The sequence below is a fragment of the Mya arenaria genome, chromosome 5, assembly GCF_026914265.1.
Source record: "Mya arenaria isolate MELC-2E11 chromosome 5, ASM2691426v1".
NCBI classification, from domain to species: domain Eukaryota; kingdom Metazoa; phylum Mollusca; class Bivalvia; order Myida; family Myidae; genus Mya; species Mya arenaria.
Window position 1 is genome coordinate 60,249,411 of NC_069126.1, and position 25,876 is coordinate 60,275,286.

General features: G+C 33.3%; 1 protein-coding gene across 4 annotated transcripts; it reads right to left on the minus strand.

Annotated features, from left to right (window-relative positions):
* Nucleotides 1–347: 347 nt before the first annotated feature.
* On the minus strand, nt 348–20,257 carry LOC128234671 (uncharacterized). Of its 4 annotated transcripts, none has more exons than XM_052949071.1 (17): nt 19,859–20,256; nt 16,376–16,687; nt 15,651–15,986; nt 15,260–15,553; nt 13,152–13,460; nt 8,977–9,267; nt 8,324–8,617; nt 7,989–8,108; nt 7,752–7,809; nt 7,448–7,467; nt 7,147–7,217; nt 6,630–6,778; nt 6,253–6,272; nt 5,936–6,015; nt 3,372–5,486; nt 2,883–2,950; nt 348–2,495 (listed from the first exon to the last, which is right to left on the minus strand). In XM_052949071.1, the coding sequence occupies exons 1-15, from the start codon at nt 19,920–19,922 to the stop codon at nt 5,334–5,336; spliced, it is 2,571 nt and encodes an 856-aa protein (XP_052805031.1). In that variant the 5' UTR covers nt 19,923–20,256; the 3' UTR covers nt 348–2,495; nt 2,883–2,950; nt 3,372–5,333. The 4 variants fall into 4 exon arrangements, with proteins under 4 accessions (XP_052805031.1, XP_052805032.1, XP_052805033.1 ...); XM_052949072.1 differs by lacking the exon at nt 19,859–20,256 and adding an exon at nt 18,564–19,610; XM_052949073.1 differs by lacking the exon at nt 13,152–13,460.
* Nucleotides 20,258–25,876: the final 5,619 nt, after the last annotated feature.

Genomic DNA, 25,876 nt, shown 5'->3' on the forward strand with positions numbered 1-25,876 from the left:
ACTCAGATAATTCAAATTTACGATCAATTTCAACTTAGATTATTTTTGAAGCGGGTCCCAGACTTTTATCTGTTCTGCCAATTTAACAAAAAACGGTAAGTTGTTAAATTCCAAATATATCTTCATTTAAACTTATGTAACATTTCTTTATATTTCATATATTTTATTTGCAAACATTTTCTGTTTCAAAAGTAAATTGTTCTGTTTTGATAAAGGGGAAGTGACTACAATGGATTTTAAAAAGGAGTTCTTAAAGTTGATATTTTCACTCCTTATTTTGCGTCATCAGCGACATCAAATTGATATTGTGAAATTTGATAAAACTCAATATTTCATCGAAAAGCATGAAAGAAATTGGGGTTTTATTCATAAAAGCGGTATGACAACACACAGTCAATATAATCGACAAACATGAAATAGATCACAAAACAAATAATAACACTACATACAGAAAAAACAAGTATTTGTAATTGTTTGGCCTTAATGTTTGGTTAAAAGTAAATCGTAACAAAATAAGCAAGAGGACCACTGGTTACTTTTAATACTTTATGAATGATATTTATAAATGGGACACTGTGACTTGATGATATTTTAATGTATTTGGATGAGTATGTAATATCTAATAATGTACTAAAGACTGATCATTAAAGTGGCTACAGATAAGGAGGTGGTGAAAACGATCTCCTAATTCTCTTTTGTCACATAAAGTACAATATCTGTCGTAATAAGGCGTATTATTCCAGCGTTCTGTTCCAATGAGAAAGTTCAGAGTTCTTAGTTTGCAAAAAGGATCTGGCTTATTTTGATGGGATCAGTTTAAAGTAAAGCTCAAACTGTATATGCTCCTTGTTGACACAGTAATTTCCCTTTATTTTAACTGTCATGGACTCTGACCATGTTTGAATAAATTGGTCAAAAATTGCTCGTTTGATAATCTTGTTTATGTTCATGCTACGTATTGCCTGCTGACTTTTATGCATATATGAGTAAATGTTTTATTGTATGTAACAATTTAAATTGTGAAGGGGAGGGGAGTTTGCAGTATATACAAAATAAGATTTCTTATTGATAATACCTAAAATAAATGTATTTCAATAATTCATCGTTCTAGCCTAGATTATGATTCTAATGGGATATCAGTTGAGGTCCCCATGTACGCAGATATGATAGGTGACTTTTCTCAATGCAATCAATATTTCCTTCAAGGCCCCAGACGTCATAAGAGTATGTTAGACTACGCACTATTATATGGTCAAACAGTTTAAGATCAATGGGTCAATCTAAGTTATTTAATCGTTTATTCAGAAGATGCATATATTTATTGGCTTGTTCTCTACGGTGTATATTTGTTTTGTTGAAGCTTCCTGATGGGGTTAAATATACAGAAGATATTAATAATTATCTGCAATTTCTAACCTTTTATTGTTATGCATAACTTGAATCGTGGTCAATATCTTCGATAATATCCTAAAACCATAACTTTGCTTTTTGCGAGATTTAACAAGGTTTCCACAACGATCGATAACTTTCAAAGTCACTTAAGCATTTTTTAACATCAAAGTCTGTATGGGCCAGTATCATAGTATCATCTGCAAAGAACAGTACCGCTATATACGGAAGGATGACGGATTCAAGTTGTCCAATTTGGCCGACAGAATGTGAAGAAAACACATCATCTTTGGTGGACTATTTTCATTGGTGTGTTTTGTGCATTGAAGTTTCATAAGCCACCGAAAGCTTCTGTATTCCCGAACAATTAGGATGCAGTTGATATTCAAACCTTTGATAGAAGTTTGTTTCAGAACGAAACACAGAAGTCATCAGACACTTCTCATAAAAATAATATTATTCAAAACATGAAACCGATGAGTGGCAAAAAAGTGTTTGTGTGGTAAAAAATGTATGACTAGTTTGCATATACAGGTATGCACGTAGAAAGTCAATAAAAAGTAATTCTTACAAACAAAATACAAACCAATTGAAGCTGAATGTAATTTCTTAAAATGTTCTCACCATGAAAGTGTTATGCGTTTAGCATGACAGGTAACTATGTTTGAATGAATGGAATTATACACTATAAAAATAACTGCTTATGATATGACAGCATAACATAATACAACAAACAGAAAGTATAAAATGTTTTATACGAAACGTACTTGAGAAAAAATAAATACACATAAAAAACACCAGTAACTGTGCCATTCGGGCAAGCAAAATCGAACAGTTCGGTTGATCATTTGTAAGAAAACCAAAAGTAACAATAGATACGCGTATTAACACCAATAAAAGCTAGTTGTTTGTAAAACTTAAACTCAATTGTTATACACATTTTCATTGGATGTGTCAGGTTTCTCACCACAAGCTGTACCAAATGAAATGTCAGAATACTCTGTCCGCTCGTCATTATTGCACGCACGATTTCCTGCTCGAGATTTCTCCAAATGCTCGATATCGACATCCGCGTACACAAGCTCAGTGGTTGCACGCTTTGGGTTCTGGTTAGATAATATTAAGATTGTATAAAGAATAGCATTTATAATTCGAATCAATACATGAATTGCATAACTTTTTCCTTCAATGCAACAAAAACCATCAAGCGTATTTTATGAGCTTGACTTCAGCTGATTTTTTACAAGAGTTTAACCATGATATCATTTTAAGTGATACTTGTGTTTCACGGTCATCGAAATAACTAAATTGCATTGTTCTTGAGGCATAAAGCAAACCACTTAAACAAATTCGAGAGAGCATTACCAATATAATGAGTAACATTATGTTCATGTCAATTACCAGTCTCAATTCAATTTGTTAACTTCATTCACCCTTTTTAGTTCATGCATCCAAAGGTTCAATATTGTAGGTGTCCGACAAACATAACTTACATTAGCATTTGGAGCGTCAGGATTAGTGATCTGTTTCTGCTTTGAAACACCAATGTCTTTTACATTTTCTGCAAAAATGAACCTTTATCTCAGACTTGCATTGTATCCGTGCAATATATGTGGGGGGGTTTAAATACTGAAAACATCTTTTTTTAAGACTTAAGAATTAGTTCCTTTTTAAATCAAAGGGCAGTGTCACTCTTATATTATGTTTGCACGTCAGTATAATTAGAAAACTTAGCCTATTTTAAAGAAGCATTAACTTGCAAAATTAATAATTGAAGCGAATTCCTTTTTTAAATTGTATGATATGATTATCAGAGATAGAACCTTGAAACAATGTATTTTTATTTATACGTATGCATATATATATAGATATATTTATTTGTTGATACGTCCACGAGGCCTTTAACAGTTGAGAGCACGGTTGAGAAGTTGTGTCACAATCAAGGTGCTATGTACGCATATGAAAATAAGTGTTCACAATACCTGTTGTATTGATATCTTCTTTGCTGTGACATCCACTGAAATATATTCATTGAGTCGATTATAAGCCGATATAAGTTATAATTATTTAACTATTACAGATGCACATTCAGTACATAGAGGATCTCAAATCATTGTTTTTGTTTTTTATCAAGTTTATTAAACGAATTCATTTTAAAAAGATTAAAACGAGGCTCTGTCGAGTTTTAATCTTTTTCAAATGACGACAAAATTTGATACAAAATAAACACAAGTTTACGATTCTATTAGTAACATAACTCATTTACAGTCGAAGCTTAGGTCAAAGGATTTATATTGGATGTTATAAGGCTACTTCACCACAGAAAATAAAATAGTCACCAATAAATATAGGATCTGACACGAGTTGTCATTTAATACAAGATTTTATTAAACGAGTTCATGAAATTTGTTAGTAAGCGCGCCTCTGGCGAGCTTACTAACAACTTTCATGGACGAGTTTAATAAAAATCTTGTATAAAATGACAACGAGTGTCAGATCTTTTTTATCACATGCTTAAAACGGTGTTTTTATTACCAATTTAGTTCCACGTTCCACTTTCTAAACCCATTGTTTGACAGCCAAAGTACACTGAGTGGAATGTCAACGATGCGCCATATTAATAGTTCCAAAGGAAAATGACAAAAACAGCTAGCAGTTATCAAGTTTTAATTCTGATAAAGCGCTGAACAAGTCACAAGTATAAACATGTGTAGTAAAATATCGAACAACATGAATAACGAACAATTTTAACCATTAAAACACAATAAGTACACAACTTGATGACGTCACACTGAGAGTACATGCTTTTACGCGGTTTATGTGACCTACATCGTCTATCAAGTTTTACTGTGTGCACGGATTTAAAAGTTATTCGCTGTCGCTTTCTACGATGACTTTAAAGCGTTTTCTTAGTGGACATGGATTTTCACAACATGCAGATGATTACGACGAAGCCTTACTCTGCACTGCATGGATGTTGATGTTGAAAAAGTTCCATCAAGAATGTTTCCAGAGAACAAGCTGTTCTTACCGTCTTTGGACGTACGTGTGATGAGAAACCTGTGCTGCGGAATTCGTATTTGTGTTTTGGTAACCGACAGCTGATTAAACTGGCAAGCAAATTTTATGGCATTGGTCGCATATTGCCTGTTAAGATGGAGATGTTTGAAATGTTCTCGTGTTGTTTGTCACTAATATGGCTGTATTTGTTGACTGACTGGATATTTCTGTGACTAGTAATCTGCATTATCTGGTTGGCGGAACATTGTTATCAGAAAGTTTTCGAACAAGATGCTTTCTGGCACTATGATTCGTAAGCCATTTGTCTCCCGGAAGTCCTTCCGCTTCATTATTGAGGTTAGTATTTGTTGGCGTTTAAACCATTTTGTTTACAAACAATGCGGAGGGATATCTAGGTCGCGTGTGATTAGTCTAGCCAATAGAAATGTCTGATATGTTATCTTACACATGTATAAGATAAAAATATTCGTGATGGGTATATTACACGGAAAACAAGGGTAAGCATGTGATAAAAAACATTTTATTAACAATAGCAACATTGGGCATTGGGCATCCGTTCATATATTATAAAAATATTGCATGGGCTTATATCACTCCTGCGCCGTATTAAAGTGATTTTAAACGTGTACTAATAAAGTCGTAAACAAGATACCAAGGTGTTTTTCTTAATTTTAGTAGAGTAATAGTAACCCTTACAAGTCATTATTTTTAGCAGCTGATCGTACATTTATATAATCGACGTCGTCAACGTCGACCTCATGATCCGGAAACCCTGACATGAGTTCCTAAATAACTATAGAATCCGTAATAAACAAACATATTTAATAAAACTTTGCATACTTTGAGTTTGAAACTGTTTGTTTTCTGTAAATAAAGTTAGATTGCATATAAGCCCACAACATTCGTTATCAGCACTCGTATACCTACCTTACATTAGGTTGTCTTGAAGGACCTCGTTCCAGTGCATGTTTACGCTTCTCGAGTGATGGCTGTTCTACGTTCACTGAGCTTTCAGTCGCTGCATTGTCTAAGCGTTCATTATCACCTTTACATGACGAGATGTCTTTTCTAGAAGGCTGTATATATAAAGAATCTAAGTCGTTCAGATACTGTACAATTTTAAAAGAAATCAGTATCAGAACTGATCTTAAATTGGTGTCTGCAATAGACTGTTCCAAAAATAGGTTTAACACGATACATTTTGTACTATTAATATAATTTACCAAACATGTTAGTTTAACACACCTTGGTCCGAATATACAAATACTCGTCAATCGTAAAACTGACTAAGCAATAACTTATCAGCTATTTGACAGGATTGTTATTAAAACTGTATAAAACGATTGTTTAATTTCAAGCGGGATTTTTTTTATTGTCGTTGATTGCTCGTGAGACTATCAGCAGTGTGCAATTACTTGGTTTATAAAGTCTGACTGAGTAGTCTGACCAACAATACAAAGGTCATGCTGATATAATATAAGTAATTGTGTTTGTTTGAATTAAAGGCGTTAAAGCAATGTTTTACCAGAGCAACAAGTTTGGGATCTCTGTGTGTCTTGTCGATGACAGCATATTCAGCACCGTCCATGCGCGCATGTGTTACATCTATAGCATGTTTCATAGAAGGAAGCATGAGTTGGTTAAATGTTATATATAACATATTTTATATTATATCGACAAAATAACCATACACTCACATCGAAAAAAAACTTTTCAGTGTTTTACTGTAATTTTCAGCTTACATTTACTTTTATATTTTGTAAATACCACCTAATAACCGCCATCAAATTTAAATAAAATCGTTAATACGAAAGGGATTATTCCGTAATTTTAGATATTTACCATCTCTTTCTGCAGCTGTCCTGAAAATGATAATACGGTATTAAAAATATATAAATATTTTAAAGATAAATCCTAAACAACAGCTGCTATAAATGAGAGAATGTGCAGTGATAAGGTTAAAACCGATAATTTCTAAAGCGCGAGACACCTAAAACAATGAACCTCTCTAAACATGACATTTGTAACACAGTCATGTTCAAATTCATAATATTCTAAATTGAATATTTGTTCATATTTGCTAATTTTGACAATATTGTTGTTTTGCCTTTGTTTTTTTTAATTGTATGCGTACGGACGCTGAAGTTAGACCATCTCTGTCTTATTATAAATACTAAACAAGTTGTATGAACAATCGACGACATGTGTTGTTTACCTACCGAGCATCTTGTTGAGTTGATGGACCTGGTTCCTGTGCACTAACACCGTTCTCGATTGATGGTTGTTTCACGTTCTCTAAACTTACAGTTGCTGCATTTCCTAAGCATTCATTCTTTGCTTCACGTGATGGCATATCTTTGCTACAAAGCTGTAGATATAAATAAATAAAGTCGTTAAGATACCGTGAACTTTCAAAATATATTTTAACCAAAACTGACCTAGAAATTTGTGTCAGAAATAGCCTGTTATAAACTTATAATAAGCTCGATATAGTCGATATACTATCAATATTATTTACCAACCAAGTAAGTTATAACACCCCTTGGCTCGGTTTTGCCAAATGTAATCTAAGTATAGGATTTAAAGCAGGAAAATAATTCATTTTTTTTATTGTTCGTCTCCGTTTGGAAAACGAAATAGTTTTTAAAGACGGACTAAGTTATCTTGACCAAGTATACATGATGATATACAGTTATTGTGTTTATTTTGATTAAAGCGTTAAAAGAAATATTTTACCGGAGCAACGTTTTCTGGATCTCTCCGTGTCTTGTTGATAACAGCATATTCGGCACCTTCGTGTGTTACCTCTATTTTGTTTTATAGTACGCAGAATGAGTTAGTTCAATGTTACATATAGCATGTTTTTAATATTACCAACACAATGTCCATGCACACACATCTAAACAAAACTTACCAGGGATGTTTTGTGTATTAAGCTTACATTTTCTATTTGAATATGTGAATACCATTAAAATACCACAACCAAACTCAAATAATTCGTTAATACGAAACAGATCATACCGTATTTTATATTTACCATCTGTATCTGTAGCTGTCCTGAAAATAATATTAAGACAATAATACATTTTACATATATTATCTTCAATCTAAAAGAGCTGATATTCATATGGCGTCATATAAAGAAGCTTGGAGAATGTGACGTAATAGAGCTCGAACCCATGACCTCTGGATCGCAAAGCAGACACATACACAACCCTTTATAAGGATATTTGTAAGGTTACGTTTAAACTTAAATTATTCTCAAATGAATATGTGTTCCTATTTACTACTTTATACAATATTGTTGTGTTCTACTATAACTTTGAAATTGGTATACGTACGGTGAAGGAAGTTGGGCCATCTCTGTCTGATTTTCGTCAATCTTTAATTGTTGCTTTGCTTAAGATGGAATATAATGAAGAAATCGATAATGCATAAAGAATAAGGCATGTACTTTTTAATTGTAAAAACGTGTTTTTTTCCAACAATACATATACAGTTTGTTTATACTAACCACTGGAATAATAGTAAATTGCAGTAAAATTATTCGAAATTAAAAGATGGAAGTTTTATCATACCTTGTTTTTGACGTCGACATAAACACCAGACAACTAAAGCAATTAGAGAAAGAAATGCAATACCAGCCAAAATGTAGCCAAATATGACACCCAGAGTACCAGAATCTTTACCAGTCAGTTCTAAAATCAAGGATATAATAATATTTAAAGTATGTTATATAACACGACATTTAAACTTACAATTGATTCCGATCTATTTAAAAAGTAAATATCTGCAAAATGTTTAATAACAATTTTCTTTAGTTTATCATTCTTTCAATAATATAGTTGAACGTGCAGTAATAAAATCTAACCGACACGAACAAGATACACACAAAAAATAATAAATATTTTGCCTTCATTATGTTTGTTCTTCCGGATAGTTACAGATATGGTCCTTCTGTCAGTGCCATGTTCGTTCTTTGCAATGCACAAATACTCCTGTTCAACGTCAGATGTGGTCATTTCATAAGTGCATGTGGATGCATTTAAGCACACTTTTTCATAAGATGAATGTGAATTAGACGCTTTTAACAATTGCCAAGTGATATTTCCAAAAGGAAAGGCATTTGAAGCACAGGTGAGCGCTAAGTGGCTAGCAGGCGGAACAGGTATAACAGATGATGAATTGATTACCACACTCGGCTTTTCTGAAAATATTTGGTTTCAGATTATATGCACTTGTTTTTCTGAAATGTATATTTTTTAAACGTACAAAAATCAACAAAACGGGAACAACTGATTCAGACAACAATTGAACAGTGTTCGCATGTAGCGTGATAACATATAACTGACAGTGTTTTCTTGTCTTAAATGCTCAACATTATGTAACTCTAAATCAAACGATATATGTCTCATAGACTATCTCGGTATAACTTGTATACGAAAGACAGAATGTTATGATACTTCACGTTATAAATAAGTACGCAACACGAATTGAATAACACGTCAAATCATTAACTCAAATAAAAAATATTTATATGTTACACCAAATTTTATGAGTACTTACTTGCAAATATGACATCTGTTGCGTTTGAAAGAGTGTTATTAAAGTCTGGACATTTGGTCCTACACCTAATTTGTTTCCCAAAATCGGCATCAGTAACGTTGAAACGTATCGTTGAAATTGATGTGTGCGGCGTACTGCCGTATTCATTAAAAGAATACTTGAAGTTTTCAATACTTGATTCCCATGTTATATTACACACCGGATTAGAGTCAAACGCAGAACAACTGACAGCTATCTCTTTTGATTGGTTGCCCAGGTCAATAACGTCAAGATTCAGTCGTAATGGTGGATCTGGAAAAAAATGTTTACGAGAGGTGTCCTAGTTAAACATAGATAACGTCTATAATCTTCTTTATCTGACGGATGACATAAATAGAACAGCTCATGGTTGTATTTTTTCAAAAAAAGTCATGATGAAACACGTAGATAGTGTTAATAATAAATACCATAAAACACGTTGATGGCGAAAATAATATATAATATCAAACATGTAGTGAGAGCAATTTATATGTACAATTTAACATAAATATAAATATCATGTAACATGTAACACAGAAGGTGGCAAACAGTAGCCTTATGATTTTGCATAAAGTTTACAACATTTTTTTAAATATGTATTGCATGTTTAAAATAATAGCATTAACATTTATGAGTTTCAAAGTTATTTTTTTGTATTAATACAGTCATATACAAGCTGTTTATTGCATGATTATGTAAAATATTCTTAGTTCTTTTTGTTGCCTAAGCAGAAGAAGTAGAATTATTTTCGGCTTTTGAACAGTATTGTTAACCAGCCCTACATTTTACCGACAACATTTTTTTACTCCGCGGCACGAAGTAGTGCGAGGTAGAGCGTTTGAAGCAGAACATAGAAAGGCTATATACGCATTGTACGCTACAACATCCTAAGAATAATCAGTTACCTTACCCATGTCGCTTTTTACTGAAATAGCACGCAAAATTGACCCCATCTTATTTATATAACGCCTTGCATATGGACATGCATTTATTTCAAGGCCAACCGTTTGAGCTTTACCCCCATTGCGGAAGGTCGCGTGTTTAATCCCGGGAGGCGTCATAACGAAGATTATTAAATATATTAAAAAGGTTCTTCATAATTATGTTTATAAAAAGAGTTTTTAAATCTCTTTAAACGTATGTATCTGAGTTGTGTACGAAATCAGGATAGTGTAGCAAATATAGTAGTGGAAGAAAAACTGTGAACTTTTTGTTGGTCTTTCAAAGTTTATTTTTTGTATTTAATATTCAACATTTAAATTGTATCCGTCTACTTTAGACATACACGCTTAATGTCGTTTGATGTGTGTCATATATCCGAATCCCGGCTTGCGCATCGGATCTGCATTTGCATGAAATCACGTATTGAAGACTTTTGTGGATAAGGAACAAAAGCAGAACGGGTTTATCTTAAAAACGATTGAAAAAAATCCATATGCGTAACACGTAAGCGGTCTACAGAATACCGAGCTTACAACGGAGTGAGTACTCCAGCGCTTTCAGCGTTCTGATTAACAAATGACTGGGTTTCTTTGATATACTGATATACAGGTATACCCTCGTATATCATTACTATTGTTTAACATACAAGTACACGTTCATATACATAGCAATACTATCTTGGTTTGAAGACAAAATATTTCCGTTTGTAAGTCGTTCATTGTGAATGTTTAAGTAAACAGAAACAAACAAATCAGTTATATCAGCTATTTTATAGAATTGTTATTCAAACTGTATAAAACGGTTGTATAATTTCAAGAGGGAATATAATTTATTGATTGCTCGTGAAACAATCCGCGGTGTTCAATTAATTTCCTACTGACTAAATAGTCTGACAAAAATAACAATACTCTCACATCGAAATAAAACTTATCAGGGTTTAACTGTAATTTCAACTTACATTTACTATTACAATTTGTAAATACCACTAACTAACCATCACCAAATTCAAAATGTTCGCTAATACGAAAGGGATTGTCCAGTTATTTAACGATATTTACCATCTCTATCAGGAGTTGTCCTAAAAATGATATTTAAGTATTAATTGATTATATTAATCTTTTTATAGCTATATACTTAATAACAACTGATATGAATGAAAGAATGTGAAGTGTTGATTTTAAAACCCTTAACTTCTAATGTGAGAGACAGCTATATCAATGAACCATTCTAAACATGACATTTGTAACACAAGCACGTTTACAATAATAATATGTTAAATTGAATATTTGTTCATATTTGCTAATTTTGACAATAGTGTTGTTTTTAAATTACTATACGTACGGGCATTGGTAGATGGTGAATTGTTGTAAGATAATGGTACACAAGATGAAAAAAAATCTAACATGGGTACTTAAATACTTTTCAAGTTATTACATACAGAAAACGCAATTACAATTTACAAATATTAGTAGAAGAGAAACGTTGTATGACAGCCTGAATATGGATCTTCAAACATGCTATTATGTCATTGCTTTCTGTCTACCATCTTTCATTTGAATCCCTTTAGAACATTCCAAGATATAGCCCGAACAAGCAGGCTATAACTAAGCCTGTTAGTTAGTAAGTAGACGGATACAATTTAAATGTATCTGTATACAGATACAGATGTATCTGTAAGAGGAGATAACTAAATTAATATGCAGGGTGGGATTAGTTTTTGGTACGTCATGTTATTGCTTTGCCATCAATTTATTAACAAAGTTTCATTTAAATCCCTCAAGTGCATTCCAAAATATGGCCCAGTCAAGCACCCATTTTATATGAAGGAAAGGACTATGATTCTTTATTTCATCTATTTAAATATCAAAATTCTTCCAATCATTCAGCATTTTCAGACAAGCACCCATTATCGAAAAATATCACGTTAAGATAAATAAAACATATGAAGGGCACGATTATGGTTTTAATGCACTCCACCTCATCTATCTTTATTTCAAGTTCCATTCGATCCCTTTGGTATTTTCTTTTAAATGGCCCGGAAAATCTCCCGTCTTAAGCAAATCGAGGAAGGTTTCACTGGAGATAACTAAAACAATTTAGAAGAGGATGATGGGAGCCTTGGGTACTGCACTTCTCGTATTGCCATACATATATCTACATTTCAAGGTTAATTTCAACCCATTAGTATTTTCCAAGATATGTCCCGGGCAAGAACCCATTTTCAAAACACATCAGAGATAACTGGAAAACTATGCAGGGCAATATTATGGTTCTTGTACATTGCACTTCCTTAAGTTAATTTTTATTTCGATCCATTTTGTATTTTCCAAGGTACGGCGCGGACATGAATCCTCTCCCGAAAACTATTAGGTAAATGGGAGAATATGCAGGCCAGGTTTGTGGCTTTCGTGCTGCAGTGCACTTCCTCTTATTGTCATCTATCTTGCTAAATTTGAAGTTTTATTTCAATCCTTTCAGTAATTTCCAAGGTATGGCATCAGATAAAGGTGCGATAGCTAAAAGGAGATGCAGGGCTGAATTATAGCTCTTCTGCAGTGCACTCCCCTCATTGCCATTTATCTATATTTGAAGTTTCATTTAATCCCTTTTGTATTTTCCCTTAAGTATTTCCAATGTATGGCCCGGACAAGAACCGTTTTCAAAAACTATCACGCAAAGTAGAGAAAAACAAAAAGAGACGCAGGGTTTACTAATGATTCTTGTGCCGTGCATTTCACCTTATTGCCATCTGTCAATTGTTGAGGTTTCATTTCAATCCCTATAGTATTTTCTGATGAATGACTCGGACTTGCTGCCGGCCAAGCACCAGTTAAACAATAAAGATGACTACATGAATATGCATGATAGGATTATGGTTCGTGTGTACGGCAGTATTATTTTAATCCCATCTGTAGTTTTGAAGTTATTCTCCGAAAAAGGATGTTCAAGCACAAATTATGAAAGCATGTTAAACTTCATAAACATTATTGAAACGAGTATGGTTCTTCAGCAACACACTCTCAAGTCTATCTATAGAGTTTGTTTTAATCCTCTCCGTAGTTTAAAAGTTTGTCCGGGTTATCTTGACGAACGGAATGACGTGCTACGGAGGCAGAAAATGGACTATATTTTTTTATGCTCTCCCTTCGGAAAACACTTATGCCATGAGGTAGCTTGTTTCTTGAATTGTAAAAGATATTAAGTTTCACACTTACATTTGTATTCCACACGTATTTTTTCCGAGATATATGTTTTATATAAGCCATCGATTTCAGAAAGCTGTTGACACCACATTTTCTTATTTCCCCACTCCTTTTGAAAGGTATGCAATTTCAATACAGATTTGTATAAACCTGTTTTGTTGTCAAATGTAGACGATACATTTGTAAGAATTTCAGACTTCCCAACAAACAATTTCAGCTTTGGTGTCGGTCTTGCTTTCGATGATGTGCAAGTTATATTAACAGCTTCTCCTTCCAGTAGCACTTGACTCGCCGAAAGGTGTGGTGGGCCCTCAGGAGTGTCTTGATTAGAAAATTATAAATAAACAATGTATTTCAAATCATCTGAACATTTAATCAGAATACGATGCATGTTAGGTTTAATATTTAAGTTATATTCCATTATTGAACAGTCAGAGAATACAATGCCAAAGAATTGAAAGTTTATGCTTTTACATTGAATGTGATTTTCTTTGTGAAACCAGCTTTTATATCAAATCACTGCAAAACGCTTTTGACGATAACGCTCGATAGCTTTCGACTGCTATGTTATTACATTTTGCCTTAATAGCTATGATGAAAAGAAAGCGAACGTGAGAAGTAAAACATCAACCCAATTGCGTTAAATAACAAACAGTGGAGATACCAATCAGATATTTTCTCTAATACTTCACTGAAAACTTATCAAGAGTAGTTTCGAATTCTACCTTTTTAAAGCAGCAAATTATGGCAAACATAACAACTTGACTAAACAAAGGATTGCATATATTTCAATAAAGTTGTTTTGGGAAATAAACATAACATACCGTTCATTAGGGAAATATATCCTATTTGATAACACTTTCTTAAAGTTGAAGGCTCGATCACATACGTTGGTACAAACTCTTTAAACGTAACCAATTGATCGTTCATAAATGTAATATCATGTATCTAATATATTTTCAAACAGTCTAACTTTGTAATAAAAACCTCAAGGACATTCACACAATTAACTGAATAATAAACTATAATATCCCACAATGAATGATATGAAACACATGGTTTGGCAACAATGAACTTGAAGCGTGGTAATTACATCTACAAGCGAATCAAAATAATACCTGAAGTTGATTGAATACCATTTAAGAAATGAATTGCGGGGTCGATGTCATTATCGGGGTATGAATGCAATAGGGCTGGTCAATGTGTGTGGAGTCCGAAGGACTCCACGCGTACTTTGACCAGCCCAATTGCGTTCATATCCCCGATAATGACATCAGCCCCGCAATTCATTACTTATATTTACACCAATAGTTCATTATTTCATTCAATAATTGTAAAAGAAAACTTCATTTCATTTAAGATAACCTTTCAGTTATCCTTCTTACCCATTCTGTAAATAGACTGTAACCGGAAACATGTTTTTTAAATGACGTCGCAATAACGCGGAAAAAGATCAACCACTTGAAATAACTTTTAAACGTAAAATTGAAACATTTATAGCAACAAATCATTTAAAATATAATGAATTAACACTTTCTAAAATGTTGATTCATGTTTTACGTGGCCTGCTGACACAATACAAACAATAAAAAGATCAATAGTTTTCATGTATATTGTTATGCGATGAATTACAATCCGAACATATCCGAGGATGTTGCGTTCATCAATTAATAAACGCAATTGCCGAAAAGCATTTCATTTAAGGAATGGAAATTGAGGTATAAATATAAATCAAACTAGTAAATTTGAAAACAGTTTGGATGTATTGTTAATCAACGTTTGCTTTGTTTGCACTTTTGACATTTCATATAATATCATTGAATAAAAATTGCAATCAGTTTAATTCGGTCATATTTGTTCATACGCTGTTCAATTTCAGATGATTTGTATATAAAATCATATTTACGGAAATATGTTCGCATAAATCAAAGTTCGTTGATAAATATTGATAAAACTATGGAACTCAAACACAAAATCTCATATATTTTTCTGCATAATAATAATGGCTATTTTCTTTGCATTTGTTTTAATGATAACTAATTCTGCAACGTTTATCTTGAAATTAGTCACGCATCAAATAAAATAATAATATAATAATAATAATAATTAAAGTGTTTTACCGACTACATAAATTTGAGCTTCCACTGACACGTTCCGGTATATTCCAGAAACTGTACAAACTGTATTCAGACGATGCATATCATCGGACGGCTTTTCCCTTGACTGTAACCCAAACTCTGTCAGCGACCGACTGGCTGAGGAGAACGCAATAAGTCCGATTTTAAACGTCACATTAGCATCGTCGTATTCTCCGTCCGTAGTGCAATACACTTCAGCAAGTGTCTGGTCTGCCTTTAAAACGATGCATTCTCTGCATGTAGAAATATTGGCCAAAGGACCTATGACGGGCATGCCTGAAAGTACCGAAAACACACATCGTTTGGCGATTCAAAAACAGAAATGATAATGTTATTGTACACCACTTACAATTTGTAAATACGACCCACTAACCTTTAACAGACAGAGTGATGGTGTTTGAGATCTTTGGAACGCGTCCATTGGAACACTGCACCCGATAAGAGTTTCCACGTGTATTCTTCTTTACGTTGAACACTGTGAAGATATACTCATGGCCCACTTGGTGAAGCTCTAAAACACCTTGTGTCTGTACAATGGACGTATGATCATCATTATTGCTATTGACGAGTTCAATAGAATACTTGCTTGCATTGTTCCATTTCGCCACTGCTGGAGACGGATAATATCCAAAGCTCAAATTGTCCCCGGAAAAAACGGGTTTCTCCGACAGAAGGTACATTTCTCCACAGCCGTTTGCAATTGTGTAATCTGGAATGATTGCATCACATATTAATTAAGATGCAGTGCTGTTTACTGAAGAATACGTTTTGTCTCAATACATTTTAACTTATTATACATATATTCGATGTATACAAAGAGATGTTTCGAGTACATGCAACTTTATTAAATCTGTTCATTAACAGAAATGAAAGGTGCAACAATGTTAAAGCAATCTTGAACCGGCTTAAGCGGTGTTTCATTTTCAAGATCTATGAAGATATATTCAACATGTGTATTTATATAAGCTTAAATAAGCCGTGTTTCTTTCACTTTCATATCATTTTGGCTACTGGGCCTGCCCCTGTCGCTTCAATCGTATTACTATAAAATAATCTACTTTCTCTAAAGTTTTAAAAGTAAACGGAATCATTACAAACCTTTTAAAATCAGACCGATTTGGGGCGATTGTTTATCATCATCAAATGACATGTAAAAAATGATTCCGTTTAAACTCTGATCCGCGTCAAGTATGGTAAGAAAAGACGAGTTTCCATCACTATACACAATGAATTGTTTGTAATCCCGTTCAATTGTGTGTACATCTGAACCATTCATATACTTCCATTTGATATCGCCTAGTGCAGTTGCTGTCGATGGAGTGAAAGTGAACGTAGCGTTTCTTCCTGCAAACGTTGGTTGTAACAAACTGATCTTACCGACATCGTTTTCAAGATTGATTGACGAAGTACCTTAATCAAAAAAAATAAAGACAAGGTCTTATTAAACTTTACTGCTGCATTTTGCTCGATTGTATGTACGCCCATAACACCAATAAAGAAACGCAAAAAAAAACCTGATGAGCGCTTTAACAATTATCAATAACAAAACGATGTATAGGGCAACACTGTCCACAACAAATATACATTTTTATATATATTATATATAACATATTAATTTATCAATGTATACGTTTTATCAAACAAAAATAAAAGAATGCCCATGGTGCTTAGATCCCAATTAAAGGACAAACTTGAGACAGAACTATTTTGGTGGTATGCAGCCCTTCCCTATAGTTGCCACCAACTTCCACCAATTGCCATGTATTTTGGTGGAATTTGGTGGTTGTGGGTACTTTCTGGGGAATCAAGAATTTCACCAACTGCCACTAATGGCTATCATCATCATCATCATCATCATCATCATCATCATCATCATCATCTTTTTCTGATGCCATAAATGAGTGTTAAATTTATGTAAACACTCGGAATTACCTCTCTACTAGTAGATTTGACACTATGTGAACAAAATATTTCAATCTTACAGCTAAAAGCACTTGCAAAACTTTCGATATAACGATAGGTATATGTTTTAATCACAACCAAAAAAGAAGTTTAAGCACAACATGTTGTTTTTTTCCAGACAAATCCACCCCTAAATATAACAATGTACCAATCTCAATGCACGAGGTTCTATGATAAATATTTAAATATTAGAATCATTTTAAATGGTAACTGGACCTCATAGTTTTATTATATTTAATTAGCTTATACTTATTTAAAAGTACTTCGTGCTTAAGCTGTGAAATAAATTATGTTAAATGACATACAAGAAGAAATAGTTGTATACGATTTTGAAGGTGTCTTGGTTATCTAAGAAAGTTGAGGTAATGACAAAGCATAGGCGTTGTTAGCGGCGTTGGCTGCATCATTTGAAATTATTAAGATACTCAAATGAATATTGGTGAAAATAGTAGTAACAGACAATTCTATACAATTTATATCCAGGCCCACTACTCATTCTTTAATTACATTTAGTTAAACTGAAAAAGCATACGTTTGTTAAAAATATTTGTGCTGCGAACCCTGTTATCTTGAGCAGTGTAACATAACATAAGTAAGTTCATCAGATAGAAATATATTAATCGAGGACTCCTATGGCCTGAACATAAAGCAAACTTGCAGAAAAACCTCTTTATTTGTCTTTCTCAAGGGTAGAAAAGGGTAATTTTATTTCAATATTCAAAATGCCATAGTAAAATTTAAAAAATGCCAGTCTGTTTATTGGGAAACAGCGGAGTATTGGCATTCGATCTGTCATTCTTTTGTTAAACATGTTTGCAATGAATCACGGTTTAAATCTGGATTCTTATATTTTGTTACATCATTTTGTTGTTATATTTGGTATTGTTGTGGCTAGATCCAAAGCTCAAGATGAAATTGACAATATCTTTTTAATTTTCTATTTTTTTATTCAATTAACTTTACAAATAAATAGAATAACGATATGCTGATGATACCTCACAATTTATTAATAAACAAAGTATTTTCAGGGTTTATCTTAAATGCAGAAATAAAGACAGCTCTTCACCATCAACTGATATAGTCAGTGCATTGTTGTGTATACTCCAAACTAATTGACTACAACAAATGATAATATGTTTTTTTCTTCAGGTTGATGTATGCATACTTCACTTATTTCACGCAAGCGGTCATTTTCTAAGGAAATAAAAAGGTGACTTGTAGGTTCATTTGGCCGTGTGCTATATTTGTATTGTTTAAGGTTATAATGTATTTGCATGATCATGTTTGTATAAAGCACATTTCACGTTAATAATCATATACTTACATACTTTCATACTTTATACTCCCAACGTGGCATGTGGTGAATATCAGATCAAAGATTGTTGCATTTGAGTGGAAAATGGTGGAAAGAAACATTTTCATTTTCATCAACTTCCACGTTATGTTCACCAAGAACCATGATAGCGTGGCATTTGATAAAAAAGATCAAAAAATCTGATCGTGACATTTGAATGACAATTGGTGGAAAACGTTCCAATATTCCACGAACTGTCACATTGGCGAGGCATTATGATGAACAAATGTCACAAACTGCCACTTAATATTTAGTGAAAAACGTTCCAGTACCCAACCATTTGCCACACTGGTATTTGAGGAAAATTGGGGGGTGGAAATGAGATCAAAGTCCCATTTTCCTTAGTTTGTTATCAGTTTTACCAAAAGCCGCCTGTTCCAATACTCCACCAACTGCCACCCATTTTCCACGTCCAATTCTTAGCAAATTTAAGAAAGGGGTCATGAGAGACAAATAAAAACAATTTTAAGAAGTGATTAATTTGGATTTATAATGATCGAGTTTGTTGGAATTAAATGTTCAAAAAAGAATCGTAATGGATGGCAGCTTTAATGTGCTTCGAATCCTACGCCGTTTTAGCGAAAAAAAATGTGTTGAATTAAATATCATAAATGCGTCAAAGAATGTTTAACTCCGTTTTTTAAGATAATTGAAGCCATTTCAGAAATCAGTCTTATTGTTATAAATTATGTCCTTTCTATATGTTTCATGTCCGTTCATACTTCATCTTTAATTCCCGAATCGATAATTAACAGAATCAGTAAAACCAAATATTATTAATTCATATTTCATTGCATTCACATATAAAGCTTTGATTCGTGTTCACTTGGATAGGTTTATCATCAATTATTCAAGTTTCTCTTATACATATCAGTACTCATAGAAGTAATTGTTATCATTAAGATATTCATCGTATCTACATGTTTAACTGTGGCCTACAATAGTTAAGACTGTTTGCGTGGAATCATGCATGTACTTAAGAATAATTAAGCAACGTGAGAACAAATCCCTGAAATCGACACTTCTTTAGAGTTTGATGATCCTTGATGTCAAAAAAATCTAACGTTCCAAGTATTCTGCATGATGTTCGCTCACAATAACAAGCTCACTCGAAAACGGAAATTATCAATTTAGAAAATCAAATGTACTTGAATGTTTATGCACAAAGAAAAACTTGCTCAAACCGTCATTATGACCTATATGTAATTATACATGTAATAATACGAAACAATATGGATGTTTTAAAGAAATGGAAATACACTTACCTAAACCATGGCACCGATGATTTATAAAATAAACAAGTATCCACACCAACATTTTGTTCGACATTTTGTTCAACAGTCATTATCGAAGTCAAGTTCTGTACTGATAGAATGAGCTATTAAGATGAACGCAGATCATTTGCCATGCCTTATATGTATCGGATTCATATGATGTATTTACGTCTATCACGCACACTTTTCTCATTGCTATCAAGTCAACAACAAAAAATGAATATCCGTTTCTAATACTCTGCATGTATGCCGCCTAAGACATGAGCTAGCCTACATACAACTACGGCTGTTTATTTATAGGCAGGCAGTATATTAAGTAATATTTACATCCGTACTTGATTTTCTGAACGATAAAAATTGGATTCATTTTGCATGAAAGAGTCGAGCTTTCGTGACCTTTGTAGGAGGAGTTTGGCAACAAAGCAAGGCTCTGATTGGGCGCTGGTGAATCACTGCGCGTAGTGATCTTAATATGATCTACTTTATTGCTAAATATAGCAGGGCACATGTTCTGTTGAATGCCGGCTTGCTTACATGTTTCTTTTGATGCTCTACGAAGAATTTAAATGAAAGACATTATTTTCTAGAAATATTATTTGGAAAATGCTTTATTTTGCATTTGATAACAAAAGAACACTTATCAGTGAACAAATAATAAAAACAAATTAAAATTGGCACAGTTTTTACAACGGTTCGTCTGCAACAACTGTCAAAACAAACATGGCTGATGATTCTGAGTTCGGCGATTTCTTTCTAGGACAAATGTATGATCCATTATCGGAGTCAGACAATGATTATCTTTCAACGATATACTTAGGCGACACCTTCATCTACATTTAAATACTTGAAGAAAATTGAAATGGCTGCCGTATACTTGGTAGGCAAATATCTAAACATAAAAAGATTTAAATGGATTAAAATGAAACTATCGGTGCAAGAATAGTGGAATTAGTTGTACCAATAATTACACATTCCGTGTTTCAGTAACGAGTACTACCCAAAACCGTACCGGATGTATACATTCGGTAAAGATCATGAAGCAGTGAGACATACTGACAAGGAAATGTTTTGTTGAAACGTTTTGTTTTACTTTATTCGCTGAGAAATGTTAATTATTCCAGCGAAATGGCTAGGATCATTCAAGCCGAGATTCTTATGAAATTACTCCTAGGCTTGATCGACCCTAGCTATGCTCACCTATTGAAATAAACATCACAATCAGCCGATGTAAAACAGGAAATATTTGTAGAATGGAAAATTGTCAGGCTTTTTTTGAAAACACGTACGAAAAGGTTTGCTATTTTGATTTCCAGTCACTCGTTATTTCTCTTAGCTAATGTCATTCAAAACCATTTTTGTTATTTCTCATTTTTAAGACTTCCAGACTAAATGCTTATTCCTTCCACTGGGTCAATTATCAACCAAAAGCCATGGTCAACCATGTATTATTCTATAAATAATTACCTTGAACTGGAAGTTATCCATTAAATCACCATGACCACATTTTCAATGCCCACTAACATGGGCCATACATATGTAAAACATCAGTTAAAATGTATCGAAAGTTTTCTTGATTAAAATGAACATGTTACAACAAGATTAATTATTACCTCCACATATTTTACAGAAACTACCAAATGATTAAAAAAAAAGATTATTTATTTCTTTCTGCAAATCCCTTATGGACTATTTATTATGCGGAGGATAAAAAGAACGCTAAGCTAAAATACTAAGGGCGAAAAGTGCTCTTACCATTTACATTCGCTCTTCACGTTTTGTTCCCCTTTGTTGTAATTAAAGGCTTATTCTCAAACACTGTTAGGTCGGAAAAAATAACAAATAAAAAAGGAAAATGTAAATATAAGTATTAATTCTTATTTTTTGTGCGTTCATGCAGTATGAACGCTCGGCCGAGATTTTGCATATTTTGCCAAAACCGCTAGCGCGGTTTATGCATATGCAAAATCGCGGCCGAGCGTTCATACTGCATGAACGCACAACAAATAATAATCAATCCTTAGTTATCACTATCAACCATTATTGTTTAATTAATATATCCCGCCGTTGCAAGACTATTGCTGACCATAGCGAATAGATTCTACAGCTGGACAGAAAACTATAAATTATTGTAAAACCGCCATTGCCGAAGGTTTACACTTAGCAGTCGTAGATTTCAAAATTCAAATGATGAAGAGCAATATTCGTTGTTTTCAAGTCGATGCTGGCTATGGTTAGGCTTATATCTTTCGATGTTTAATTATTGATAAATGTCGCGACAGTATAACGTTTGACCCTTCAGTGGAATTGTGTCCCAGTGTTTCAATGACCGTTACCATCAATTATATGTAAAACGTAAAAGCTATTTCGATGTGCATGTGTGCATGTGGGCGGTTCGTGGTTTTTGTATAATGTTTTACTTTATGCATCTAGTTCATTGTTGGTTGTGCCCTTGCCTTGTGCCGCTAAACAGGTTTGATTATTGTAAACTGTAACCTGGCGTGTCCCTGTAGTTTTCATTGACTACAGAGATAATACTTTATGTATGTATGAGTGTTACCTACCTGGCTTGTCCCTGTAGTTTTCATTGACTACAGTGATATGTATGTATGAGTGTATCGTACCTTGGAGGAATTAGCGCCGACTAGGTGAATCTATTCGAAAGTGGTATTTGTGTGTGGTCAAAATGAAAGAAATCAACTTATTTCATAATTCAACGAGAATGTTTGCTTTATTTTTCGACAAAGGTAGGAGTACTTTTTTCATCATTATTTCTCCTTTATCATTATTTAAAGCTGCACTCTCACAGATTGAACGTTTTGACAACTTATTTATTTTTTGTCTTGGAACGAGCCATTTTTTGCGTAAATGCATGGAAACCAGTTATATAAGGCTGCTGACAAGAAACTAGATCGCAGATTTTTACATTTAAGTTCAAAAATTGATGTATTATGCATTTTTCTTAAACCGTTAGTAACGGTTTAAGCCATAAAACATTAATTTTCGAACAAAAATATGAAACTCTACGATCTGATTTTTGTCAGCAATCTTATATCACTGATTTGCAGATATTAACGCAAAAGAATTCTCTTGTGTGTCTGACAAACAAAGGGACTAGACACCAAATGACACAAATGCCAGAACAAAGTTAAAACTTACATTAACTTAACATCGTTGTGTACAACGCATTAAATCTCACTTACTGATGTATCGCATTGCTTTGGTAACGACACATGCATCTTTTGCAGTTTTAACGCATTTTTTTTCCAATTCAAAATTTACTGGGGTTGTCTACACCGTAAATCCCTGTAAGGTTAAAAATAGCGTAGGTATATTCATATGAACATATAAACAGATATGATTTAAACTAGGAATTCATTATGCGATATTTTTCGAAGGGGAAACACAGATGAGACATCACATGATTGTTGAGTTTATTATTGTAACATTTGAAATCATGTATCATCAGCCTCCTACTTGCTCGCATTAAGTGCTAGGCTTGGTTTGAGGAAACACTGTATTTGCCGATTCTTGGACCAACTGGTGTAGAGTCCCTTTAACATTATTTTCAACAATTGTAATTCTATCAACCATATCCGACTTAGCTCTCGACCTAGTTAAGTTTGGTCTCACTAGTTTTTAGGTCAGTTCAGTTGTATAGAAGAGAAACCACTATCAGCGATCTTAAAATGAATACTTAAATCAAAGATAACTTTCCTCTCCATTTTGAATGAAACAAATGGCAGTCTAAGCCACATAAAGAGCCATCCCTTCGTTTTGTAACCAGAGTTTGATAAGGTGATTAGTTTCATCAAACACTTCGACAAACCTGTTTCCAAAATAATGTTTTGACAGTGCTCCATCAGACGGCCGTATTGCGAAAAGGATTGTCGAAATGTTTGAAGAAACTACAATCTCAATCAAACTCTGTAAGCGGCGTAGACTTCGCAATGGTTCATTTAAAAAAGTGAAGAAATAGGAAAGTTATCTTTGTTTAAGGTCTTCATTCGAGACAAAATATTGCCTTCCGACGAAGCATTTATGACGCAATTTATCACTTGGTATACACACACTGTGGTAAGAATCCTGTGGCTTGGAATTCGAATTTAAACTGTATCTTGTAAGTGACATTTTGCATGAACCTAAAGAATCCAAAGAAATCAGACCATATTGTAAAATTGACTATCTCAATTGCCTGACTTCCTTGATTATTCACAAAAACATTTTTCTCAGTGTTTCCTCCACTTTAAAAACGATATATTATCTGCAGGAAGTAATTCTATTTAAAGGACCTATTACCGCTAAGTATTTAAAACAACAAAGTCGTTATCGTACGATAACCATGTAAAATTGAAAGCTTGATAAACATAAGTTTACAATGCATTTCATAATGTGCTACATACCTTCAACTTTAACATTGATAGCGTTAAATAAAGCGTTTGATAGTGTGTTTTTATTTTCAAATTATTAAGAATATTTAGATTTTAAGAAAACAATCACATAATCAATAAAGTTATTTTTACAGCGATGTGCAAAAGTTTGCATTTCCAACAATTGTCACTTTTTAGAACTCATTATCAAAAATATATATAATATAATGTCATATTTTAAAGTTATTAAGTATATACATATATGTCTAAAAATATCAAATACAAAGCATGTTAGTTCATAAGTCATTGCATGATTATGAATAAAAACAAGTGTGGGTCCATGATTTGGCGTTCTAAGAAGTGTTGCAATTGCGAGGCGCAACTTTGGAGGTTATCCCTTAGAACTGAAAAACATTATATGGTTAAGGTGTTGTTATTGGGGGATTGAAGAACCTCGCCCAAGAAATATTAAATGGCTGTTTTGAAAATTGGCAAAAACAAAAAACATAACTGTAAATGATAAAAAAAAATATAATCATAATAATCATGTACCTCTTTAATTAAGTTATTCCACTATCGAATCATTTTCATTATGATAAAATGTAGCAAATGCGTAAGGTAAAGTGAAACGCATGGCCACGTCACGAACAAAAACGATGCGCCTCCTTTTTGCAACGCCAGTCCCTTTTAGAAAGTTCCGAGTAAGTGTGCCACTGGCTACTATATATTGCCATGTAACTGAAGGTATTGCAACGAATGGCGTAAATCTGAAAATGGTTGAAAGAAGGTCAGCTCACCAAAATTATATTTTATAGTTGTTGGAAGTGTTCCTTAATAGATACAAACTTATTACTTTTGACAAAGGTAAGCGTAACGGAGATAAATGTACCTTAACGTACGTCTTCGAAATGATAAATGACACAATTAAATTATATATTATAAGTACATTAACGCAATCTCCTGGGATGTCTACTTGTTCCCAAGAGAGTTGTAAGGGTCTACTACAGTATGATCCCTTCCCTAAATTTGCCACCATCTTCCACCAAATGCCATGGATTTGGGTGGCATTTGGTGGAAAATGGGTGACACTTGGTGGAAAATGGGTGGCACTTGGTGGAATATCAAGAATTTCACCAACTGTTATGAAATTTCCACCCAAACTGTGTAGGAATGGACACCGGATATAGCTCGAAAAATGATCAATCAATAAGCATTTGATTCTGACACATGGTAAGTTTTCTGTTATTATTATTTTATTTTGTAGTGATATTTATCAAATTCGAAGATCAATCCTGTGCAATACACGACTATAATGGAAATGTGTCTCCTCTTTTGTATAATAGCAAAATTCTCGCCGAATGTTGCATGATCGCTCACAAATGTTCAGTTATGTGGTACGATTTCAAACATAAAACAACAAATAGAAAATAAGAATGAAAACTGAATCGAGCGATTTCATTATAATTACACCATCTAATATTGTGTATGATATCAATACGATAGGTTTTGTTGTTATGGAGATATTCATCCTTTTTGATGACCTGAAGATGTACCGGGGATAGCTGAAGCAAATAAATAACTGCACAGGGGATAGCTATTAACTGTTCTGAGGATAGTTGCGATGTATTTATATTAACGAGAC

Excerpts from the sequence above, each read along its gene's own strand:
- LOC128234671 (XM_052949071.1), bottom strand. The coding sequence starts at position 19,922 with ATGTCGAACAAAATGTTGGTGTGGATACTTGTTTATTTTATAAATCAT. Across the intron at positions 16,688-19,858 it reads TCATCGGTGCCATGGTTTAG|GTACTTCGTCAATCAATCTT; the intron begins GTAAGTGTATTT and ends TTTTTGATTAAG. Across the intron at positions 13,461-15,259 it reads AGCTCAAATTTATGTAGTCG|ACACTCCTGAGGGCCCACCA; the intron begins GTAAAACACTTT and ends TTTCTAATCAAG.